General features: G+C 41.6%; 2 protein-coding genes across 3 annotated transcripts; both read left to right on the top strand.

Moving 5' to 3' along the window:
* The first annotated feature begins 267 nt into the window (after positions 1-267).
* Positions 268-20080, top strand: LOC124181040 (laccase-1-like). Of its 2 annotated transcripts, XM_046567181.1 has the most exons (12): positions 268-608; positions 3497-3749; positions 15521-15597; positions 16127-16428; positions 16549-16759; positions 16840-17093; positions 17166-17289; positions 17375-17598; positions 17694-17880; positions 18021-18236; positions 18325-18543; positions 18639-20080. In XM_046567181.1, the coding sequence occupies exons 3-12, from the start codon at positions 15528-15530 to the stop codon at positions 19073-19075; spliced, it is 2244 nt and encodes a 747-aa protein (XP_046423137.1). In that variant the 5' UTR covers positions 268-608; positions 3497-3749; positions 15521-15527; the 3' UTR covers positions 19076-20080. The 2 variants fall into 2 exon arrangements, with proteins under 2 accessions (XP_046423137.1, XP_046423136.1); XM_046567180.1 differs by lacking the exons at positions 268-608; positions 3497-3749 and adding an exon at positions 13198-13482.
* Positions 20081-20227: 147 nt separating this feature from the next.
* Positions 20228-22179, top strand: LOC124181051 (zinc finger and SCAN domain-containing protein 21-like). Its single transcript, XM_046567199.1, has 3 exons — positions 20228-20928; positions 21059-21627; positions 21750-22179. Exons 1-3 carry the CDS (start codon positions 20812-20814, stop codon positions 22081-22083), a joined length of 1020 nt encoding a protein of 339 aa, XP_046423155.1. The 5' UTR covers positions 20228-20811; the 3' UTR covers positions 22084-22179.
* Positions 22180-22554: the final 375 nt, after the last annotated feature.

Genomic DNA, 22554 nt, shown 5'->3' on the forward strand with positions numbered 1-22554 from the left:
AGACGAAAGTTTCCGCAAAAATTTTCTAGAAATTAGCGAAATTCAAGTTATGCACCTAATATTTGTAACCTTGAGATAATAATTTTTCTTTTTCTTTCGAAAAGTCAACTCTACTTACGAACTGAAGACTTGGACTTACAAAACTGCATACTTGATGTTTAATTAATAAGTGGGCAAGTAGAGTATAATTTTCCTCCGGTTGAACGGGATACCGACAGCACGAATGGATACTACGTTGCCTGGACGTTAGGCGCTGGATAGTTCCGGCATTCCGTGTACGTTTGAGAATCGTTCGTTCCGACGGGTTCAATTCTCCGCGAAATTGGCATAGGTAAAACGTATAGATCAAGCTAGCGTGATCGAGCTACAAATTTTTCGAATCGCAAAGGATTGCCCTGCATGGTTCAAACCTACGTAGTTCATTCCTACACGGCGTGGTTGGTAATCGCGAAAATAGCAGCGTAGAATGACTTTGGAGGTTAGTAGCGTCATTGTAACGGTACGAAGTTTAGAAAAATCAATTACATATTTCGGAAGTTTGATCGAAACATCGAAGCCGATCGCCGGACTTCAATCTTTTTGTCGAATGAAAAGCAGTGTCTGAAAAGGTAATTCTTACCATTGGCGTAAAGGAAAAAATATTGTTATTAACAATGCAACGCATATATATATATATTGAACTGCAACATTTTGATGTAAACCATCGGTCACGGTTGCGACCGTGGGTATTTTTCATTTGACGCAGAAATAAAGAAATGGCACGGATTCTACGAAGTCGCAATAGTGAACTCGAAGATTTCACGCTGGTTCTCTATTTCTGCGTCAAACGAAACTGTACTGAAGCGTTTTTGTTTAGAATTACGATTGATTAAAGGATCAGAATATCGAATTTTCACACACGGGGAAATCTTATTCGTAGAATTTATAAATGTGAAAAGTTCAAACACAGAAAACTGAAAATATAGAAAGTCGAAGTACAGAAAGACAAATTATAGAAAGGTTATAACATGGAACAGTAATATCTGTATATTATCGAGTGATTGTTGAGAGAAATTCTGACCATTTTACAGTTTCGCATCCTATGTACTGACCCTTCTAATCTTTTAATTCCCCATACTTCGACCTTCAACGTTTCTAAATGATTTATAAATTGAGTTTTCGCTTTTTAAAAGATTCGATACTGTGGGCCCTTCGGTATTTTGATCTTTCTATATTTTTACCCTCACCATGTATATATAATGACCTTTTTCCGCGTTTGAGATACGTGTTACTTTGATATTTGGAGATACATACACGACAACGTCGAAATCGACCAGGGCACCCCCTTAATACGCGCGACAAGTATAGCAAGTCCATTGAGGCCATAGCACTCACATTTTTACCCGACCTAGCTATCCCCCGCCTAACACTGTCCGCCTGCGAACTAATCTCAGATCACTGACATCTTTATTCTCGTAGAGAGAAAACCGCGAGCGCGAAGTACAGTGTCTCGCGCATTAAGCATGGGGACACCTGCGACAAGGAATTTTACAAACAATTTCGCAAGGTCAGGCCGGTCGAAATTTTTTTGTTCGTTCTCTCTCCTTTTAGCACGTGATGTGAAGTTGATAACTTTATACAGCCAGTCAGGAAGCGAATTCAATTCTGTATTATTTTTTCACCCGTTTTATGGAATCTCAGTTGACGCAGGTATAATCAAATCCGTCGGCACACCACGCGTTAATTTTTTTTATTACTGCCTGCAGTTAAATCAACCGCTCTCGTCGGCGCGGCGCGACGCCTTGCGTACAACAATACTTGTGCAAACAAATTCACGCGTGGATCATCCGGCTTCTACGCTTGGGATATATAAAGATAACGAGCGCGTTCTAATCTTCTCGTATATTATATTTTTTCTCAAGTTATGAAACAATGTCCACAAGCATTAGGGTTCGCGATAAGTAGTCGCTGTTAAATATTCGAACATATTATCACGCATCGGACGAGAACAACATTGGACGAAGTACGTAACGCGATTGTCGAAGCGCATGGGTATCACAATTATTGAACGTTCATCCTATAACGAGCCGCAGAGTGTTTGAATAATCTGCAGCTATCGATGCAAATCTTTTATTGCCATGCAAAGTACAATATTGCAACAAGTTTCATTGACCATTGTCTATGTGCGAATATTAATAATTGCGAGGCAAAAACTTTCCCCGCTTCGAATCTTTCTATTGAATAAACTATTATTTGTAGTTTCCATTTTCACAAACGCGTAAAACGAAATCGTCTTCTTAAACCCGTTTTTAACCTGCTAGCGACCATGAAAGTTTAATTGCGAATGAATCCTTGATCGGAAGGGTGAAAAATTTCGCACGTTTTCTGTTTTTGGAACAGTCGATTTCGCGTATCGATACCTCAATCAAGCTTCATACATTATAATTGAAATATTATGACATGACGCATTATGAGGATATATTACTGAAGATTTACACAAATTCTCGATGCTCGATATTGTCGGTAGACAATCGACTGAGCGATGCACTATCTGTTATACAATAAAGTCTTACAGGTAAACGTAACTATACTTCTCGGTACGTGAAACACGATTAATGCCGCCGGTGAAATTTTTTCAACGGGGCTTGCGTGGCCGCTAATCAAAAACGAGAATCTTAAGGCCTGCAGATGCTTGGCTTTAGCTGATAATAATTCTTTTCATGGCGCATTCGAATTGGGGTTCCTTCGCTGGGCATTCAAGCATGTATGTGAGCCAAGGCAACGGCAGCCGCGAAGTTTGGAATTGGTAATTAGTCATTATCGCGGTCCTCTCTGCTGTCTTTGATTTACAGAGGCATGGCATTGTAACTCGTATAGAACTGGGCTCGAAACGAGAAAGAGTTAGCGTTAGATAATAATGTATGTACCTGGACGGTCTTGTGTGGTCGGTAAGAGTCGTCGATATTTTCGACTGCACATCACACGACGCTTGTAGCCGCAAGTAAAAGTGCGACCGTAGTCATTTCGTGTCATTTCAATTTCTGCCGATTCGCTGACGTCTTTCACGTAGAATTGCGCACAAGTTGGAAGATTACAGGTTACACCTCTGCTATATCGCAATTTTATCGTCGAGTAAATACCGAAGGTTTATCCGATGGCAATTCATGTTGGCTCGGCTGCAAATGTCCCGACCAAGTTGCAACATTTTTTCATACGTGTTTAGATTTTTTATATATTCGCCATACCGTGTAACGACCGGACAATTTCTTTCGCAGAAGCGAGGCGAAGTGTTGAACACCTGTATCACCGTATAAATTGATGATACCGGTGCCCGTTGTTGCAGAAACCACTTAATATTATACATATGTATCAGAAAATTCTTGGCACATTTGCTCGACGTACGAGTGCAATTTGTTCGTTATTCTACTGATTTGAAAATTAGTCACGTGTCCGGTTACCGGTACACAACAAAGAATTCCTCTTCCTTCTCTAATTTCTGTTTCACGTGCGTGTTCAGTCGAACATCAGTTCCACGTGCTATGGACATCGAAACAACACAGTCGTCTCTGCTCGCTCCGTTGGCGAGGACGAGGACCACCCTACACATGATGGTTGATTGCGTCCCATCCACGGAAGGAGACAAACCGCAGAAGCGCGTGCTCCTCGTGAGACCAAGAAGAAGAAGAAAAGGAAAACAACAGTACTCTGGATCAACACGCGGTGAAACTTTCGTCTCCTCTTGCGAACGGGCCAGTTTACGGAATCGATCGGTGAGTACAAGTTCATCCACGCTTATAATCATGAGATGGCTAATTGTTCCAATTTCTGACCATCTAACGTTACAATTGTTCGCCGTTTAAAATATCGTTCACATACGCAAGTATAACAAACGATGTTCATGAAAAGACTGTGAGACATGTTCATCAACGCAATATTATCGATTCTTCGTTCATGATCGCGATGTGTCCTTGCATACCAATTCACTGTAACGCGTTCTTAAACTCGATGCTCAAGAAGTGTTGCCCACTTGATGTTTGCCCGCGGCACAACTGCTAGGTTGTTTGTCATCCTCTCCGTGAGGCTGGACTCGATGCGGAGTGAGCTGGGTGTATTGGTCATTTAAATTTGAAAAGTAAGCACGCGCGTATAATCGGATGACAAATCGAAAAATATGCTATAATTGTTGCCCTGACGTATGATAATAATAATTACGTACGATATGATTGTATCCCAGCGCAGCGTGCGCTCGAAATTCGGGAGTATCCGCACGCTGTATGATTATGACAGTCCTATCCTACATTTGAAAATCTAGGCAAACATTAGTGAACCAGGGAATCCTGGTGCTGGGTGGTCGCTTAGGCCACCGAAAGATTAGAGATAGTACCTACATGAGCCGCCATGCGGGTGCTGCTTATTGCTGGTGCGTTTGGTCATCCGTGTCTTAATTAAACCTTAATTAAACTGCCCCGGTTAAACCCCGTTAATTATGGATTATGTATCCGCCGAGAAACATATTATCACATCATACACGAAGTGAAAGGGTCATTTGAATCAATTGATACTCGTCTGATTCAACTAAATGCGGCGAACGCGATATACTTGCTTAATTAAACAAAATACCTTTGATGCTCTAAAAAAATTAATTGAATTTAGTTGAATCAACTAAAAATTTGATTAGACCGATAGATCTTGAGTCGACTCAAATAAATCTTAACATCGCCGCCCGTGACCACAAATTCAGTTGATTCGATAACTTTTTTCATCTCGTTACAAATTCTGGTACTTGTTTCATTCCGAGGAGACCGAAAAAGTCTTGCTGGTGACATTAACGAGTCGTAGCGTCCGCATATATGGGGTTTCGTAATTTTGCCACTGCCACTCCGAGAAATAATACATAACGTTGATATACCTGCACGCGTTACAAAAAGGCTCCGTCGTAAACTCGTCCCCGAGTATGTAATGTATGTACACATTAGAGAGATTAGCCTTCTTCTCGAGTCCTCGTCGACCAGGGCTGACGTGCATGCTTACAGCCGGTGCCTTGACATCGGCATACCGGCCACTCGGATTGCGAAATCCATCTTGTTTTCCTGTAAAGTACTTTTACGTTGGATTACGAGGACGAGTCTTCAATTCGACATGGTTATGACTATCGAAAAATCATGCACTAATTACGCAGGTTACAAACGATTCATCAACAAAATGATTTCCATGCTGACAATGAATGATTTAGAGTGTAACTTTGCAACTTTCAGGAGGAAAAAATAACAAAGAAACGCAATTAAGGCAAAAGTGTCTGTCAACAAACTTTCTGATATAGAGGTTAATTTTTAAATTAGTTGAAATCTCTGACACACACACAAACACACACGCACGCACACATTTTATTAATTTAATTTAATTAATGGCAAAGCTCGTGCGATCTTCTTATGCAACACGTGGGTACAATAGAATTTCGCAAGGTTACCAGATTATGGGTAGGTAATCTTGGAAAATGTGAGAACCAGGTAGGCTACGACTTCTCTGAGGATACAAGATATAATATTCGTAGTTATAGTATAAATAGTCTCAGTAGATGCGGTTAACCGTGGGAATGAATTTGTACGAAAGACTAGCTGTGGTCCTTCATCGCACATGCGATGTACCGCATGTATATTATATATACTCACAGGGTATCCACTTGACATGTGACAATCGTCTCTGGGAGCGGAATGTAATTTGACTATCGGGAAAAATTCAAATTTACGCTAATGAATTGCACGCGAAAGATGACGAGTGCAAGGAACGAGAAGCTGGACATACGTTATTATGGTCAAGTAAAAGGGGTCGAATGTAATGTGTACTGCGTATCAGTGATTGTACAAAAGGGAAAATTGGCCGATATACTGGCTATAATTGATCGTGTATGGAAGTTCGCGGCGCGGGAAATTCCCTAGACGTCGCCGGCCAAGCTTGTTTTCGCTTTACTTGGCTTGACTACATTTACTGAATTCGAACTATAGAAGTATAGAAAATAAAATATCACTCGAATACGCTGGTGATGAGTCGCTGCAAGCATATTGAGCAATAATTACACAACTGCTAAATTAAAATATTGCAGCATGAAAAAAATCTGTTCTTAATTTCTACGGGACTGCTGACAGAGAGAGAGAGAGAGAGAGAGAGAAAGAGAAGTCAAGGAAATTCTCTTTCTTTTCGCTGAAATCGCGGTTGAAAATTGGATTAATTTAATTCGTCGTCTGGCGCGTCGAGAAAGTCCGCCGAGATCTTGACTCGGTTCTTCTCGTTCGAATTCTTGGGATCCCGACGTAACATGCGGTGCGGTTGCATTTTTATGAGCTGGCGTGTGTTCCGCGTGTGTCGGCGATCGTTTGTTATTCAAAATGATAAAATTACTCAGTTACTGGCATCATCAATGATTATCACACGTTATCTTTTTCGTAGATTGCGCTCTGTTGCGCAATTCTGAAATATTTGGAATGCGTGCTGTCGATCAACGAGGAATGAAGTAAAGTAACATCAACGGAACCGAGGTGATACGGTGAAATAGACTAAAAACAATGACTGTACGTAGAACATTGCCTAATCGTACCCACCTGAAGAATTTGACCATCCTTTGTCATATTGTCGAGCAAGTTTGCTTACCAGAATTCGGAAGAGAATCGATTGTAATCGAACTAAAAACGTTACTATTGATGATGAAATGATCTCGGTTTAGAAAATAATTCATGACGCAATGGATCTTTGTGCTGTAGCGAATGGAAGAAAAAAATCAGATAAAAAAATTAATAACGAGGCTCCGGAGGAAGACATCTACTGGTCGTTAATCTTTGAGCGCGAATCGCAGAATAACAGATGAGAATTAACGTACGCAAGAAAGTTCCCATATAAAAAGGTAGCGAATATTGCACGGCTATCCACACGTTACACAATTCAAATTACGTTGGAGTATGTGTAAGGTGAAGAAAAAAAATTATATAAAACGTTTCGTCTTATTGTTAGGCCGGATCTTGACGCCATACTCTGCAGTATTTTGCCTCGAATATACAGTATGCTCTGGGCACAATAATATTTTTGAAACTTTTAAAAAACACCATTCAATAGGGATACAATGTTTTTGTAATATTTGAATAGATTTTTAATAGGTTCTAAAAACTTCTACGTATGACAATGTTACAAGATTAGCTTGGAAATGTATCTAAAAAACATTTTCCAAATATATTTTGTAAAAATATTCAAACGTTAAGTTGTTATTGCGTCAACGCAAGAGACGTGATGTTAAAAAAATGTTTCGAATATTTCACGTTGCAACATGTGTGGGTATAGGTACATATTCTTCCGTACGCATTCAAGTCAGACGTTGGATTTGTATTTTATCATACGGCTAGCTGACATTTGCCATTTTGTCCGCGTATCGCTCCTTGCGAAATAAACACTCACGTGTGTGAATGTAAACATGAAAATCTGTAAGAAATTATGAAAGTAAGAGATTCGTAGAAGCACCAATTGACCGTCAATAGTTATATTTACGTACCTAAGTACCCTAATGACGGCTGTAGATTGAATGCAGGTGTAATAGTTGATAATAGTGACGATTCGGATACAAATCCGGGTGGTTAAGAATGTTGCTAAAGCCTGGTAAAATTTTTGAAAATCCGTTTCGTTCATTATGCTATATATTCGCTGTATATGCCTCGATGTCTGTAGCGCACGTTAAGAGACGCGGCGGCAATCGAGAGAATGTGGATTCACGTGTTATGTAAAATCAGTACTGAAGTTTGTTTCCACTTACACAATCCCGCAGGATCAAAACAGCCGGCAATTTCAATCGCTGCATTTTAGCCATAACTACCATTCTTACGTAAAACTTATACCTATGTTTTTTCAATCTCATACGAGCTATTTAAGAATCGACGTGTAACAGTGCGAATTGCGATTAGAACCGTACGTTGAGTCAATTAATCATTGCACCTATAGTAACCACACGCGTATTACACAGCTCGTTTAGAGGTTTAATGCATTAAAACTTGAATGGAATATTTACGATGCGCAATTTTAGAATAATTTATCATCTTTCCGTTATACCTATAGTAGAAATAACATCGTCACCTTGTCGGCATTTAATGCTTGTCGGCTAATTAACTCACAATGTTACGATATACTCGGCATGGGTATAAACAGTGCATTGAATTAGTTTTGATAAATATTTTTTTAACCTCAAGCAAATTGCACGTGACAAAAACTTCATGCGGCTGCGGCATATGCGACTAATAAAATTCCACTGGCACGCTGTATTGTACACTCGACTGTGGAGCCTTGAGAAATAAATTCGACCTTACATTTTACGCGAATTAAATACGGTGCGAAATCGAATTTGCACGATGAATACGTGACCATGTAACGTCATGTATATTCTTCTAGACAATGCTGCGTTACTCGTACAACAGCTGTGTGTCGGCCAAACAGAGTGTGCCAAGATAAAATAATGTATATATATATATATATATATATATATGTTCGTATTTGCACGCGATCGCGTCAATTTCCGTTTATTTTTTTCCTACATTATACAAGACCCGATCATCGTAGTCGGCGGATTGTTTTTGACTCCGGTCTTTTTCACGGATATCGATCCAAAATTTACATACGTATCGAATTTCGCTTTACGTATTAGGTATAAACGGCCGAAAATTGGGTATCGACAAATTTAGGCGACCGATCGTTTACAGTTGCGAAAGCTACACAAATTCCACAATGCGGCCGAAACCAGCGGCTCGTGAGAGTTCAGCTTATGGAAAGCGATAAACGGGATATGTATTACCTTTTGGTTCGTTAAACTCTAGAATTATTCACTGCTCTGTGAATCCGCCCATTAATGGACTACGACGGTAACCTTCTCAGTTAGACGTATCAAGAAGTTGAAAACAGGTTCCATTTTATTTGCAACAAGTTTGCGACAAGAGCGAACGCCCAACAAATAAAATTAACCGTATGCTATGAAAATTTGAAGGGAGCCTATAATTAATTGCCAAATAATTTTATTTGAAAACGAACAAAAATTATTGCGATTCAAAGCCCTCGATGGAATCGATTAATGAGGATGAAGTTAGCGACGTTACGGTAACGATGCGTGTTTAGGAAAAATAGTTACTTCGCACATTTAAGATTGTCTGAAATTTATTAAACCACGATGAACACAAAATTTATTCGTATATATTGAAAAGTCAAGCCTTGAGGATCATCCGGATATTGCACAATAATGATTTTTCTCCCCGACTTTTCCTTAAAAATTATGTACAACCCTCGTTGACCACGGTGACGATCCGAGGTAACGTATCACCCATTTCTTCGGATCTTGCGGCTTGGCAGCGTCCAGGGATTTCCCGACGAGGAAAAGAGTAGAATAGGAACTAACAATAAGAAAAAAAGAACAAAACAGGAACGAGCGGTTGTTCCGAGCTGGGTCTTCGATACCGGGTTTTTCCAAGAATGGCTTTTGCATCGTTTCGGCATCCCGCCGGGGTGTTCCCGTCATATGCGAAGAAACCTTTTCTTTTTAATATTTGCCTGGTATAGTATACCCATCGGTACGGTAGCTGAAAAAGAATCGAGATTACTACGATAGCCAATGCATAGTTCAAGTATCCGCGGTTGATTTTCGCCAGTCACTGAACCCTGCCATTCTGTGAGCCCGTCTTCGAAAACTAATGGCTAGCAGAATTGTTCTCATGCGGTGATTTGTTAACGTTGAAAGGAATGTGAAAGGTTAATTTTACAACTTCGCTACGTACAGAAATCATCTTGTTTTTCGATTCTTTTTTCTACTTAATCCCCGTTGTTCGGTCCTTCTATTTTGTATGACGAATCTCGACGTGACTTACGAGGAGAACATCAGACGTGTCCACAACCGATTTCCCTGAAACTTCGTACGCTGGAAGAGGGGGTCAAAATAAGCGGACACGTGTCTCGGCTTATCCGTCAACACTCAACCGTTTTCGAGAAAATAACGGTCAAAGTTTTCGACTTTCCTAACATTCGTGAAGTAACCTTCTACGGACACGGGTGAATAAAAAAAAAAAAAGAGGAAAAAAAAATAAAAAATACCGGGTTTTGATCACGGGGCGCAAAAGTGTGAAGCCGCTGTTCTACTGCTTCGATTGAACTCAATGCGCTATAACACGATACGGATATAAATAATGAATACGTACTGGTTTATCCGCAAATATAATACAGCTAGTGAGCAAGTTCCCGAGTTAATACACTAGGAAGTATATTGCATGCGCACATATATATATATATATATATATATACCTGGTTTATCGTTTATGTATTCATAAGACGAAGAAACGTGAGGTAACTGTCTAAATTAAAAAAACATACATTTATTATACCTATCTTTTTCAAGTAACGCTTGCACGGCTCTCGGATTATTCCCGGTGCATTCATTCTGATAATTGCTTGCTAGCTGTGCCTATCAGACGCGTAAATAAACCTGCACTTATTCATTACCTACATATACTTTTACCGTATTACTTAATTGTCCCACACCGCACGGTAAGATTCACGATGACGGGTTTTTCTTCTATCCTCGTTTAGGCGAACAAATTTTTCGATTTCAGTGTGAACGCCTGATTGAACATTGCAGTCAGGCAAGTTTTGTTTTCCCTGAAGTTTCGTGCGGTTTTCCCTCATAGTAATTATATCACGGAGTGATTGCACATTTTTGACAGAAAATATCCTTGTGCGGCACAATTGCGCTGGCTGCGAATTCCCCGCGGAAGAGTTAAGAACAAACGAAAATACCCGATATTGCGGAAATTAATACCTGTATGTGGCGACGTAAGAGCAACGCTTCCGCAGTAGCTATAAATTTGAAGACTCGCAATAAACCCGTTCACCCTTTTACAACTCAAGTAAATATATGCCTGTACTATTCACAGTTTCTAGGCCTCCAATTAGGCATAGCGCGTGCATTACGCATATGACTGATTGCGAATCTCTACGGAATGGGAGTATCGTGTCTTGAATTTGAAATCAAGAGGGAATATTCTGATTTCCAAAAATCTGGAATAACTGTCAATCGTTAATTTTGAATCAGGAATATCAATTTGCTAATACGAATTTCATCTCTCTGCATTCGCGTTTCGTTTGAAAATCCGATACATCCTTCGAAGTTTCGAAGTAAGGTTGTTAAACGCCGCCAAGGTAGAATCAAAGGCGCGCAGTAATTACGCCGGGAAGGGAACCCGCTAATTTAAATTTACGCTCTGCAGTTTTTAGAAGCTCTTCAATGTCCTTGTCGGCGTCATGACCGAATGAATTTCAAGAATCGATATATGTAATATCGCGTTCTCGGGACCGTCTACGATATCACAGGTACACACCTGTAACGGGCGTATGACGCGAGATATGTTCATCGCTAATTTGATGCAGCTGAATCGGGGGATCGTCCCTTCCGGGACTGCAAAAGCCGGTTTTCATGGCTGCCCGAACCGCCCTTGAGAACTTCCGTTAAAAAGCTTGCAACGCGCTGCGTGCATCCTGCCCTCGATTCCAATAATTATAGAAAATTCTTCGGCTCGTTGTTAATCGATGTCAGTACGTATTTTGTATACGTGCCATGCGGTCCTACGTAAGCTGTAAGAATTGCGTATATTGTTTTACGCACGTGTCTGCATCGTGATATTATAAAGTGAAAGGTTGCGGCACGATGGACTGGAACAACAACAGAGTTCACTGTGAAATGTTTGAGGTGCACGTAGGACATAATATCTGTAATTCAAGTTTCCTCTGCAGGATATGAAGTGCGCGTGGCCTTCTTCTTTTCCGAATAAAAGTGTTTCGCGTCTTACGTCGTGACTGCCATGCGCTGTATACATATACACATATCTATAGGTGTACATTATCCTGATCTGAGAATTGCAAATACATTCACGTACCACGCGATTTGAACGTGCTGAAATGATGAAAAACAAAATTTTCGTTCAATAATGCAACTTCTTGTGGGATGAAAACGATAACTTCTTACCAGAAATTTTAGGCTTCAAATTTGCTTTTTTATTGTTAGGATCTGCCCAGATTCTATATGCGGTATCTGCGATAATTTGTTTATTCCGAAATGAGAAATACGATCTGTCTATTTTGCGTATTAGATTTTTGAAATATGCAAATACTCCAATTGCGATCTGGAATCTCTGGCAAGTAATAAAGGTAATTTGCATAAGCAGGTGGTTATTTTCGCCATATGCTGATTCGAGAAATTCGCAAATTCCTCGATGATGCAGGTAAACCAAGCGGTTGAAATAGACTTTTTTTTGGATCCAGTTGAGGTAATATCGCAGTCTATATAACGCTACATATAAGGAGGTTTACGATACGTATAGCACAAATATTACAATACCTGCTTATTATCTAAGGATTTTATGTACGGCGACGTCACGGAGATCCGGCTTCGTAAACGATGCCTCATACGTGCCTGCCTGGATCAATCGACCGGATCGCTACAGACGAATAAGAAGGAAGCGTGCACGGTCCACTGCCGGAAATTAAATTAAATAAATTAAAAAATAAATTGAAAATTCGTTCTTAAAATAGAATTATCAAATCGAATTCCGTCTACCCCGGGCAGCGGTTTAGACTCGCTGCACTCGCGGTGGTAATAACTATTTCGGTTTCTAAACCTAACGACATTTTTATCTGTTATTTGTGCATATTTTTTACTTATAGTTAAATTTATCTCCTACCAGTCTTATGCTCGTTATTAACAATCATGTATACGTTCGGCCGCGTTCACAGCTCCGCGAACAAAAGTCTGTGGGTGTTTTGCGCTAAAGTGAAAGAAATGAAAATAAAAATAAATGGTCAAAAATACAAGTCAAGTTGAAAAGAAAATTCTCAGGAGAGAATGAAACGAATGATCGAACCCTCCGGGACCCGAGTCGCACTGCGTGAACCTTAAATTAATCTTCTCGCTTCCGTAGAGCCAATTACGTGTGGGGCCGGTATACCTGTATAATATACACCGGCACGTAACGCGTCGAGGATGAATCCTGGAATCGTTTAACATCGCGCGTAGGTATTGCGGAATCCCCGATGACGTCTTCGGGGTCCGGTAGCTCATCGAGACCTGTCCGTGCAGCTCGGAGAGCGTGTGGGGTGCGTTTGACCTCCGATCGAGTCTTGTGCGTATATACATAGAGACGGGAGCTGCGGACTGGCCGTCAGTTCTTCGTAGAGACCCGGTCTTTCGGCATCGACACCTCCACTCAAGGCACTCGTCGATTTTTCCCCTCAGGGAGTAGTCGCGATTAATCGGTTTCCTCGAGCTCCGCTATCAGCAACGCGGCAGAGTCGGGGGATTAACCCGCGGTGCAGTGCCAAATACTGGGAAAAGTTTTCAACATCCGTTCGATTGATCAAGTTCGTCAAGTTCGATTCTCGGTGATATTGTGCCTTGCATCAATTAAAGGAATACTTCGAAAGAAGAAACCAACGGCAAATTTGGTACGGGGTTTGTTGCCATTGCATTTTCTTTTTTTTTCTACCGGATAACAATGGTATATTGACCATATTATGTTGCATGCAACTGAAAAGAGGGACGATACTGTGAAATAATTGAATTCTGCCTTGTTGACTCTTTCGCCCCTCTGAGAAATAATTCTTCGTCAAGTAAACGGAACCGAGAGTGATGAATAAGCGAACTTGGGAAATCGGGAATCGTGCAGATTACTTTTTGTAATATCAAATTTCAAATCTCGGGACCTCGTCTTCAGAATCGGAGGGTACGATTTAATTTGGATATAAGAATTCTAAAAACCGTTATTTAGGACCAACTCTTTCAACAGAAAATCTAGCGGATCTTTTCGCATTAGGTGACGGAAAATTGAAACCAGTCAGACTAGTTTGTTCATTCATAGCCAACTATCTTCATCGTTTTGCGATTGGGATTATAAGAAATCAAATAAAACGCGATTAGAACTCGACCGATTCTACATATTTCCCCAATTGGCAAAGTCAACTCGCACGCGATGTTCCGTCTATTCGGAGACGGAGCAACGACGGTGATGAAACGGCAGCAAAATAACCTGTCGGCTACCCGCTTACTTAAAGCGAAATAGGAGGGATATAAACGCTCGAGATTCGCAAGTGCTCGTTTAATTGGATGTTGTAAAAGTTGTTCACGTTACGGCGAGCAAATATAGGTGATATTTTATTTCGTCTGTCATGTTTTCTTCTTTTCGATTCTGCGCCATTGTGGAATTTTTGTACATGCGGTAAGCCCGTTTATGGATATGTACATATACCTATACACTATCGAATACTGTTATACAGAATAAAATTGAAGCAGCGACCGACTGCGTGTTAGAAAGTTTGGAAAAAAACGGACGGTTGATCGGGAGTGAGAAATAAAGACAAGAATAAATAAAAATCATTGGTATACACGCGGTGAGTAGTAGATTTAATTGAGCCATAGCCGCGGGATGAAATAAAAAGTAAACGTTACAAATAAGGAGAACCTTACTTGGAGGCGGTATGAAGACTTCATTAGTCGATCAATACCCTCGTTTTCACACATGATCCACGTAATCAGGCGACAATTAACGCGCTTTGTTACACAATCTTTCCTGTCCAAATAATGAGTCCGTCTATCTTTCAGCACGCTAAGCATGACGCCCGAATTAAAGTCTTTGAATCTCATAACGGAATCACATTTCTATCAAAAGTTGAGCATTGTGAAGGAATTGACTGACTTGAGTGATATTAACCCGTTACCCTGCTTTGACGAGTCTGACTGTTGATACAAAGTTTGTACCAAAGGATGGGGGTCAAAATTTGAAAGGGTCGATATTTCGAACTGCCGATGTATCGAAATTTCAAACATGCGAAAATAAAACAACGAAAGATAAACTGTTCGAAATCTTGACACTGATTAGAATGACTAATAATCAGTGACACTTTCGAAAATCTAGATTTCGAACAATTTTGTATCGCAGCTGGTTGTGTATCAACACAATTTCTTTAATATAAATAGTCTTACTTTATTCTATATATTCTCTTACGGTTGGGACTTCGATGGAAGGTAAATCGCCAGTCAGGGAAGCCATCTAGAAAAGGCAAAGGTCCCACATTTGGCAAGATAATGCCGCGCCGAAGGAACTACGACCATAAACGATAAGAAATATCGAACAATGACTAAGTAATCGAAGATTTGTACATGACTTCCAGCGTGGATCATTACTTCTTACTTATCCACGGGTTTTTCCCACTCACACACTCAGTTGGCTGCCGGATATGGACAGTGAGTGGCCTGCCCGGACTGTGTATAAGCAAAAGTGCGGAAGAGTCGCGTATTGTTTAATTTTAAGATATACCTGCGTGTTCCCCCTTCCCTCCTACGTAAAAAATTTCCACTTCTTAATAGTGCCACAATCTGGCCTATTTGGCCCGCGTCGCGTCGTCCCCTATCGCTTGGACCAGGATTTCGTCGAGCTAAATGGCACGGGAAGGGATTAATTTTCCTATTTTCCTTTATGGGTTTCAGATCCAACATGCTGCTACGCCTGGAACTCGTGGTATTGGGGGCACAGATAATGTCTCTGGGTTACGAAGCCTTTGCAGGTGAGAATAAACGCACCTTGAACAAATTGAAATACCGTATTGTTCCGAGTATAAGCTGACCCCCAATTCTGAGACAGTAGTTCAGGGCGTTTTTTCTTAGTTGTGCGCACCTAAGACGGGTCCGCGTACAAGACAAGAATGATTTTGGCGGATGCTGTTGACGATAAAAGAAAACCTCGGCTTATATTAGTAACAATACGGTATTGTTTTCCCCCTTGGATCATTTCTTCGATTGCCAAGATCGGCATGAAATTGAATTGAGTGAAATAGTTTTTCATCATATTTCTAAATAGTGTCGGGAGTACGTGTTTTATTACTTTGTTTCTTCTCCGTCACTTAATTCGCACATAGAAGAAAAATGGAATAAAGAAATAAATAGTCGGTACATAATAGCTGTCGGAATCTCAGGACGCAGTTATGTGAGGCTATATATAATTGACAAATTCCCATGGACGTATTAACTACGTGTGATATTTTTTCTGACGAAATGTGGTCTATTAGTAGTGTTTTACTCTACATTTGCATACAGAGACGGTGATAACGGCTACTGAGGAGGGACCCGCGTCGTTCATGGAGCCAAAATTCATCTCCGAAAGCGAGGCAATTACGGACCTGAGCAAACACCCCTGTCGACGAAGATGCAGGGATGGAGAGCCCTCCATGGAATGTCGCTACGATTTTCGTCTCGAGGCTTATCACACCATGAGCAAAGCCTGCTTCGACTGCTTCTCAAATATAACCGACTGCTTCAGGCAGGATTGCATTCCGGCCGACGGCGTGAAGCGATCCCTCGTCGTAGTCAACCGGCAGATGCCAGGACCCGCGATCGAGGTAGGCGCCATTCCTCCTTGACTCTCGAGAAAAGTAAAGTATATATCAAGATAATGCACAAGGCTCGACCGATTACCGATAACGCATATCTCTTTATTAATTCCTTTGACATTCATTCAGGTCTGCCTGGGGGACAGGATAATAGTTGACGTCCACAACATGCTGCCCGCGGAGAGCACGACCATGCACTGGCACGGACAACACCATCGCAGCACCCCCTACATGGACGGCGTACCCTATGTAACGCAGTGCCCGATTCATCCGGGAGCCACCTTCCGGTATCACTACGTCGCCGCCACCTCCGGGACCCACTTTTGGCATTCGCATTCCGGTGAGTACGGGGGATACACCCGGTCACCCTTTTCTTATTTCTTCTCAAATCTCATCAACAAAAAATTCTGTGATTTGCAGGATTTCAGCGCGGCGACGGTGTTATCGGCCCCCTCATAGTCCGCGTTCCACCTCGTCTGGACCCTCACTTTAAGTACTACGACTTAATCGAGCACACGATGATCGTCATGGATTGGGATCACAAGACCGGCGCCGATAAGTTTCTCGCTCACCACCACGCTGATGGTGACAACAAGCCCATAAACCTTCTGGTGAACGGCCTCGGTCGCCACAATGGTGTCAAAACTCCCCTCGCCACTTTCGTCGTGAAAGAGGTATGTGTTGACATAATTGACTCAGCGTGTGGGTTCATGTGCATGCAGCTAACCGTTTCGAACTTCTTTCAGAGCGTAAGGTACAGATTCCGTGTGATAAACGCCGGGTTCCTCAACTGTCCAATAGAGATCTCAATCGACAATCACACCATGTATGTAATCAGCACCGACGGAAACGACATCCAACCGGTCGAAGGTGAGTTGAGGGAAAAATTTAGGGTTTCCACCTAGCTCATATATGTAGATTACAACATCTAATTAACCCACACGATCGATTTCAGCCGAATCGCTAGTTACCTACGCTGGGGAGAGATTCGACTTTATCCTCCAGGCAAACCAGAAGCAGGACAACTATTGGATTCGGTTCCGGGGCCTTATGGACTGCGATGAGCGGTTCACCAGGGCAAACCAGGTAGCAATTCTACGGTATATGGGAGCGCCCGAGGTCGAGCCAACCGCAACTGTGTCTTACGAGCGAAATGTTTCAACCTCAACGAAAGCGTTGGTGAGCTCATTATCATTTTCGACGAGCAGCCAAGAATAATACTTCTTCGGAAAATTGACACGTAATTTGTGCATCTCTTATCTGCTCTGCAATAGCAAGTCAATGCGCTGAATCAAGGCATGGAAAATAATGCGACGATCAGCATACCGTTGCTGTATTCTCTGGATCCCGACGACGAGGCCAACACCAAAGATCCGGATTACCAGTTCTATATTTCCTACGATTTTTACGCAAAAGATAACCCCCATTTTCACCGGAAAGATCTCTACGGCTTTCACAAAGGTAGTTTTTCATCACTCGTATTCAAGAATAATTTATAACCAGATAAATTACACTGAACTATGAACACACGTGCAAGTGTCTCCCAAGTGACCCATTCCAGTATCTTCTTATCCAGAGATATAATCTTTCTACCTTTTTAGTGATAAACAACAGTCAAAGGGTATTTACGCCCCAACTTAATTACATATCAATGAAACTACCGGAATTTCCACTGCTCTCACAACGCGAAGCGATCCGGCCTGATCAGTTCTGTAATGAAAGTAGCGTTACAAATTGTGAAGATAACTACTGCGCGTGCACTCACGTTCTCCAAGTAAAATTGGGAAGCGTGGTGGAGCTCGTTCTAATCGACAAAGGTAAACCCACGGTTTGATAAGAGAGGACTCAGTTCAGCATTCGGGTTTCAATCCAACGACTACAATAAATCTTATTTTCAATCAACAGGTTTTACCTATGATGCAAACCATCCGTTTCACTTACACGGTCACGACTTCCGAGTTGTCGCCATGGAGAGGGTTGGGAAAAATGTTACAGTTGATGAAGTTAAGAGACTAGACGCTGCTGGTCTTATTAAAAGAAAGCTCAGTCAGGCCCCAATCAAGGATACAGTAACCGTTCCTGATGGAGGTTACACGGTGGTCCGTTTCCACGCCAACAACCCCGGTAAGCGACTCGAATGAACTTTCAAGAAGCACGGAAACCTTATACTGACCGATGCACAAGTAGATTGAAAGAGAATGTCATTGACCATTTAACAGGGTATTGGCTCTTCCATTGCCACATCGAGTTTCATGTTGAACTTGGGATGGCCTTGGTATTCAAAGTCGGTGAGCACGAGGACTTTCCACCGGTACCCGACAAGTTTCCACGATGTGGAAGCTACACCCCAATTGGACCTCCGGAAGCAACTACGACGACAACGGCGGAGACGACAAAAACGACAGAGACGACAACGGAGTTGATGACTACGAAAAAATCATTGACCACGCCAACGACGACGACGACCGCGATGTCAGATCTCACCGAAAACGAGACTGTGATCAGAGAACAGCTCATCATAATTCGATGGCTTTCTTCGGTCGTTCGCGATTTGACGATGAAGGCCAGTTCAGCGTCTTCAACCAAAGAAATTTCTATTGTTAAGATCGTTTTTTCAATAGTCACACTTTTACTTGCCGATAGTATTCATCGATAAAATGATCACCGAATGGAACAATTGAATGATGGTTTTCGAGATGTGACTTTTCACAGGTACGAATTTGCAACGTTTTCCGTTACCTGTAGCAACGATTTAAACGATCGAACTTATTGCCATCTGAAATATTTCCAAAGTCGCATTTTTAATTCGTTACAAGGGCGTAATGTTCTTCTTTTATCACGACGGCAAATGACGGTTAAACCTGTCTAAAATATATCGGCGTAGTAGACGTAATTATCTTCTCCTTCGGTGATACGAAAATTACATGAAACTTCTGATTATACTGATACTAACAGGTATTAGAATCTATAGGATACAGAAGGAACACATGAAACGAATAAAACGGAAGACAGAGAGAGTCGTATGTCGGGAATGAGGAATTCGACGAGTTATTAATTTATAATTTAATTTCCAACAGGCACTGTATGGACGGCCAATTGTTTATGCCTTGATTAATATCATAGCCACGGATATTCAAACACGCGGTTACTTTAACTTGGGACGCAGGAAATCGCGTTACGTAACTCCCGCGTACCATCGCTTCCCATACTAAATTGGGTTATGATAATTTTGTAATATCAGCGATACTAGAAATAGGTTATACGGTGCGTGGTGTATAATGATCTGGATATTATATAAGTGTAAGCATACTGTATATACTTATTACTGTGATACGGATATATTTATGTATTGGCAAGTACTTAATTGATACGTGTCAAACATAAATCGTTAATCGACAATAGGATCTTTATACGGAAGAGTTTTGCTACAGTATTTGTGAGAGTGCGCGCGTGTGTGATTTTTTAAAAGTATTTTTAGTGTTAGAAATAACGTGTGAATGGAAGATCTATAAGAATTTGATACGATTCTCGTGATTTACTACTATTATAGGACAAAAGGGACCAACGCATTTTGAACACACCAGTTCGTCGCATCATATTCTTGCCCTGCATCACATATACCTAGGTATATTAAAAATAAAATCTATGAATGAAGTATGAATAATTGGTTTCTCTATCACGTGTGTAAATAAATTGCGTTGTGCAGCAACAACAAGTCTAACTTATCCCGATTGTTGCAGATAAAAATAATATTTCGAAGTCTATGATCTGAAAAAGATAACATAGAAAATCAGGAGTGAACATTAACGTCAAAGGAAATGCCAGTTCGTGAATTATAACGGCTGCAATTAGTCATTTTTCGAAATAAAATAATTCTCAATTAAAGTACACACCTGCAATTCTATCGCGTTCTTTTGTTTGAGAGAGTGTGTGCAGAAACGTAGCGTTATGCGTTAGCAGGAGGGAGATTGGTACAGAAAAAGAGTGCGGTACATGGAATGAACAATGCGGTGGAAAGGGAAGGGATACGAGACAGAGAATCAGAGAGAGGAATAGGGAAGTAACAATTGACACAACGGTCCAGAGAGAGTCAGTAGGATGAATATGGCGGCAACAGAAGAGGTCAACAAAAAATCACCGATCTAATTGGAAACTCCGGACGGGTATTCCCCAACGCCCCCACCACGCTGCTTACGCGCGACAGGTCGGCCTTCTCCATAGTATCTCAGCCACTTGCCGGCAGTTGTCGTTTATACCTCGGCAAGCGCTGGTCAGCGACGTTGGGTTGCAGATACGTGGAGGGTCAGGACAGTTGCATTGATTCCCAACGTAGATCGAATTATAACGAGTTAATTTGTTGCAAAAACTCAACTTTCGACGTAACCCATAAATATGGCGTGTCAAGCTCTTGGACGGTGCCGCATCTGCGCTCGCAAGCACAAAATTGCCATCTACGGAAGCGAAGAGAGGCAGCATATCCTCATTGAGAAAGCCAACCTGAAGCTCATTGTGAGTTGACATTTTTCAATTTTATATTTTCACCGTCTTTAACAATGATCAGAGCAACTATCTAAACAGCATTTTTCGGTCAGAAAATTGACGGGCAAAGTGTAGAAAAATTAATCTTTCCACTTTGCAGATTTTGAACACCGTATGCGCAGTCTGCATTGCGAAAATCGAACGATTGATAAAGAAGATAGATCCGGATCCGAATTTCAGCGACGGCATCGAGCATCAGGACAACTGCGAGACAAAGCCTAATGTAAACTTGCAGTTGCCACAAGAAGGACCTCGGGAAAGTAGCGAAAAGGTGAATGAGAACAGTGAGAAATCTGCGTCTATCAGATCGACAGCGAAGGAAGCCGCATCTCCGTCCCATGCCGAGCCGAAGTCTGAAGCGTTTGAGGGTTCGTCCGTAATATGTGATGCATGCGTATCGTCTGAAGTCAGAAATATCCGTCACGCGAGTCCTCAATGGTCCCGGGATTTCCCGTCGGCGCTAAGTCCGTCTCTTCGTCCTTCCGACGAACACCGGCGATCAGGGGGTTCACAAGGAACGAAAAGAGTGGTAATCCCATGTTGCAAACGCCTTAGAAATGACCATTCAGATATTGGCGACATGGCTGATGAAACAATTACTCCGGAAAAGTCACGGAATGCATCAAGAACACCCGCGAGTACCGACGAGGGGAAAGTGAACAGTTTATCGTAAGTTGGACCATGATCGAAAATCATACCGATTAGAGATTTCAAGAGCGCTGAATCATTTCTAATATTCATAGCTTTCCACTTTTTTCTTTTTCTTTCATTTCTTGATTTGTTTCGAATAGGCCGGCTGGACCTCCCGCGTGTGCGATTACCGTCAAAGTTCGCGGCTCGGACGCTAGTCTGTTGAGCGCCAAAAGGCCGGGCCGTTTCTTGTGGTGTGAATTTTGTCAGAAGAGGTTTACACATGCAGGCGACCTGAACAAACATCGCCGGAAGCACACAGGGGAAAAACCGTACGAGTGTAATCAGTGCCGACGGAAGTTTGCGCACGCTTCGAACTTGGTGAGGCATCAACGTGTTCATTCCGGCGAGAGACCGTTCGTCTGCACCGGATGCAACCGAACATTTACCAGGCGAGATAAACTGACCGTCCATGTTGCAGCGGGACGCTGCTAGGCGCCACGAACTATCTGAGTGGATAATTTACAGGTTAGTTTTGCAATCCCCGCCGCGTTATCGAACGATCTGAATGGAGGATTTATAGATTTTAGTTCTGTACGCAGTACGCAGAAAAGAGTATTATTGTTCGCAATACGCGATCACAAACAAAACTTTAAATAACCAACGAGCTTATTGAGCCGCAAAAAGTGTGACGATTCATAAGCATCTATAAGCATTGTCAAATTTCAGATATTGTCACAAAGCAAATACGATTGTCGTATTTCAAATCACTCTTTGCCTCGCGACTTTAAACTACGCGTATCCTCACTGCTGGAGATATTTGGAGTTCGTTAAGCAAGAAACCTAGTTTTAGAAATTACCTATAAGCAATATTTCTTAAATAAAATATGGTGTTATTAAACTACTATGTAAATACATAAATTTAACAGGAAGGGATACTGGTAATTCAATCTCAACAGGCAGCCT

This window comes from Neodiprion fabricii, chromosome 4 (genome assembly GCF_021155785.1).
Source record: "Neodiprion fabricii isolate iyNeoFabr1 chromosome 4, iyNeoFabr1.1, whole genome shotgun sequence".
Classification (NCBI taxonomy): Eukaryota; Metazoa; Arthropoda; class Insecta; order Hymenoptera; family Diprionidae; genus Neodiprion; species Neodiprion fabricii.